This window comes from Octopus bimaculoides, chromosome 13, assembly GCF_001194135.2.
Source record: "Octopus bimaculoides isolate UCB-OBI-ISO-001 chromosome 13, ASM119413v2, whole genome shotgun sequence".
Classification (NCBI taxonomy): domain Eukaryota; kingdom Metazoa; phylum Mollusca; class Cephalopoda; order Octopoda; family Octopodidae; genus Octopus; species Octopus bimaculoides.
Window position 1 is genome coordinate 59,413,465 of NC_068993.1, and position 4,105 is coordinate 59,417,569.

General features: G+C 37.4%; 1 protein-coding gene across 1 annotated transcript in view; it reads left to right on the forward strand.

Moving 5' to 3' along the window:
- Positions 1–4,105, forward strand: part of LOC106874402 (uncharacterized) — a 21,802-nt gene that overhangs the window by 9,989 nt on the left and 7,708 nt on the right. The window contains exons 2-3 of the mRNA XM_052972512.1: positions 1,316–1,371; positions 2,421–2,569. Of these exons, the coding sequence (XP_052828472.1) occupies positions 1,316–1,371; positions 2,421–2,569 (205 nt within the window). The remainder of the gene's footprint in view (positions 1–1,315; positions 1,372–2,420; positions 2,570–4,105) is intronic.

Genomic DNA, 4,105 nt, shown 5'->3' on the forward strand with positions numbered 1-4,105 from the left:
GTGAATTTTTTTCATTTAAGCCCCATTTTAATTATTGTAAAAGTTTCCAAGTACCAATAAGCAACAATTTCATTCCCGGGCAACGCCGGGTAGCTCGTGCGGGTGACACGTAAAAGCACCCACTACGCTCTCTGAGTGGTTGGCGTTAGGAAGGGCATCGAGCTGTAGAAACTCTGCCAAATTAGATTGGAGCCTGGTGTTGCCATCCGGTTTCACCAGTCCTCAGTCAAATCGTCCAACCCATGCTAGCATGGAAGGCGGACGTTAAACGATGATGACGATGTGTGTGTGTGTATATATATATATATATATATATATATATATACACACATATATATTTTCACTTTAAGTAATGATTTCTCTGTTACGTTTCTAAAATGGTTACATGAATATTTATCTTTTATTTATTTACTTTATCTTGTAATATTTTCTTCAAATGTTAGAGAGCCTCTTAATTGAGAGAGAAAGACTAAGTGTGCATTCACACACACACACACACACACAGTCCAGTTATGAAATTATGACCGTGAACCAGTTCAGCATACCCTTAATGCTTTTCTCAGGGAGATTCAGAGTGACACAGAATGTGACAAGGCTGGCCCTTTTGAATTACTGGTACTACTCATTTTGTCCGGCTAAAGTATACTGGATGGAGCAATGTGAAATAAAGTGTCTTGTTCAAGAACACAGCACACTGCTGGGAATTGAACTCCTGGCTTTACAATCCTGAGTCAAGTACACTAACCACAAAGCCACATACCTTCAGGTAGCCATTATGGTTTGGAGAAAGGAAAATTGGAGAGGACATTTACCCTTGATGTTCAGGGAGATCTTGGACAGTGGGGTTCCTCGATTATCCCTAGAGGTCATCCTGTATCAGACGGGCCACATCTCAATCACTCCCTCCCTTTATTTTTTTAAACTTTTGTTTGCTATATATTTTCCCCCTCCCTTTCATTGTATACCATGTGTACTTACTTTCTTTGTTTATTTATTTTATCATTTCATTATATGTGAAACCCCACACTTTGTCCCCCTCGTCCTTTGCCCTGGTGGCAAATAAACGAAACCATTATTATTGAGCTGGCAGAATCGTTAGCACACCAGCCAAAATGCTTAGCAGTATTTCGTCTGTTGAGTTCAAATTCCACCAAGGTCAACTTTGCCTTTCATCCTTTTAGGGTCGATAAAATAAGTACCGGTTGAACACTGGGGTTGGTGTGATCGGCTAGTCCCCTCCCACCAAATTTCAAACCTTGTGCCTTCAGTAGAAATTATTATTATTATTATTATTATTATTATTGTTGTTTTTCAGCACATTGCAATTTTGATTTTTCTCTCCAGTATAGTTATTTCTGCTTCACAAAAATGGTAAGTGGTTATTATTATTATTATTATTGTTGTTGTTGTTGTTGTTATTTTTATTATTATCATTAATAGGCACAGGAGTGGCTGTGTGGTTAGTAGCTTGCTTACCAACCACATGGTTCCAGGTTCAGTCCCACTGCATGACACCTTGGGCAAGTGTCTTCTACTATAGCCTTGGACTAACCAAAGCCTTGTGCATAGATTTGGTAGATGGAAACTGGAAGAAGCCTGTTGCATATATATGTGTGTGTGTGTGTGTGTCTGTTTGTTTGCACGTCTGTTCCTCCAGCATTGCTTGACAACCGATGCTGGTGTGTTTACGTCCCTGTAACTTAGCGGTTCAGGAAAAGAAACCAATAGAATAAGTACTAGGCTTAGAAAGAATAAGTCCTTGGGGTCGATTTGTTCGACTAAAGACGGTGCTCTAACATGGCCACAGTTGAATGACTCAAACAAGTAAAAGAATAAAAGATTTTTTTTGGATTTCCATAAATTTGAATATTGCAATGTCTTCTTCTATTCTATTTCCTATCTAGAGGTGAGTTTCATGAATTTCAGTCGTATAGTTCACCAGAAAGAAAAAAAAAGACAATCTTCTGGCTTTATACTTTTGAAGAGTAGTTTTTGTGTGTGTGTGTGTGTGTGTGCACACGCATGTACGCAAGTGTATATGTGTATATAGATGCTTGTGTCTCCTTTTCTTAACATTATGTGATTGCCACATATAAATATCACTATCATGGAAGTGATGTCATCAGTCTGTTGTCATCATTGAATAGAAGTCCAGAGAAAGGGAACCATTTCCTTGCATAGGAATAGATTGAAGATTGTTGACAGGCTGTAGAAACTCTGCCTTGACATCCATCTGACTCATGGAAAAGTTAAAGTGATGATGATGACGACGATGATGATGATGAAAGCAATGATAGTATTTCAAAGACTCTGGTAAAGAAAGAACTGAGTATTCTTCATGGTATGTTGTCTGCTGCTCCAATTTTATATTAACAGTGGTGTTTTTTTTTTTTGTTGTTTTTTTCTCTCTCTTTTTACAGGACTTACAAAAACAAGCTTGGTCAAACTGAATACTGTTGTTTTTGTTATTACGATTTTCGTACAGAGAACACAATTCAAGAATGTCTTTCAAAAAATAAAAATGACACTCGTCGGCCATTTTGCATTTGCAATAAGGGCAAACTTCCAAGTATGTAAAATGTTTGTTTTGCATTTTAACCCTTTAGTGTTCGCATTATTCTGCCAAAATTAATGCTTTTTTATCCACATCATTTTGAACTAATCATGCATTATCTTGTAGCTATGAGATTTTTATGAGGTAACTGTTAATTTTTAAAACGATATTGTAGGATTGATGTGAGAGACCAGATCTGACCAGTTTGAACATAAAACAGGCAGAATACTTTTGGCCGGATGTGGCCGGTTTAAATGCTAAAGGTTAAACCCCTGAGCTTTTCTATCCAACATGATCTTTCTTTCTCATGTTTGTAATTTGTGTATCATTTTAAGTAGGTCCAATCATCCCATAAATGCTCCCACATTAGCTTGAGTTGGTCGTTGTTCATTCGCCTTGACTCACTTGATTTTGTACAGTTCTTAAAGCTGTGATCACCATGTTCCGTTCTCAAACTTATTCGTTTTGATATGTGCCTAGAACTACAGTATTTGATTTAATAAAAGTATCAGGGTTTGATGTGAAGGAAATTTGGTTGTTATTTTTAGTCAATCAAGCAACATTTTAGAGCAGTGTTTCTCAACCATTTTTTGCCTATGGACCTCTTTGATTCTTATTTTACATGGGTGGACATTCCCAGCTGTTCAGTGTCTAAAAATTCCTATAATTATAGGAGAGTATTGTAGTTCGCTTGAAGCATTGTGTATTGTTTGTAAAGAATGAAAAGTTTTGAATGGTACAACAATGCACTATAAAACAAAAAATGGACTATATACCTGTTGTAATTTGGTTATCTATAGTCCGATGATATTACAATTCCTTCTTCAAATCTTCTTTGCTGGAGAAATTTTATTATGAATTGTATAAGAAAAATTTAAGTATTTCATTTATTGTAGAAGTATAATCAGTTTATTGCACATAAGTTTCAACAGCAAAATCTTATGTTGACCCCAGTTGAGAACCACTGCTTTAGAGATCCCCTTGTTAAGACATTTGCATCCAATGGGCATCTGTCTTCTAAAACAGAGCATGATGTTTGTTCCCTATCCTATAGAACGGTGTCAACTCTGATATTGCCCCTCCCCCCACTCACTACAGCTACCACTGTGTGCTTCTGACCTCAAACCTTGTTCCTATATATATATATATATATATCTCTTTCTTCCCCCACCGTACAGATTTATTATACTGCTGCTCTCCAACCTTTCTTATTTCTTTATTGCCCACAAGGGGCTAAACATAGAGAGGACAAACAAGGACAGACAAAGGGGTTAAGTCGATTACATCGACTCCAGTGGATAACTGGTACTTAATTTATCGACCCCGAAAGGATGAAAGGCAAAGTCGACCTCAGCAGAATTTGAACTCAGAACGTAACGGCAGACGAAATACCGCTAAACATTTCGCCCGGTGTGCTAACGATTCTGCCAGCTCACCGCCTTGTGCTCTCCACCCTTTCTGTACTGTGATTCACCATCTCCTCCTCCTTCTGGAAGAGAATCAAAGTGGAAGGGGGGAAAAAAAAAAAGACTTTTTTTTCTTTTTTCACTT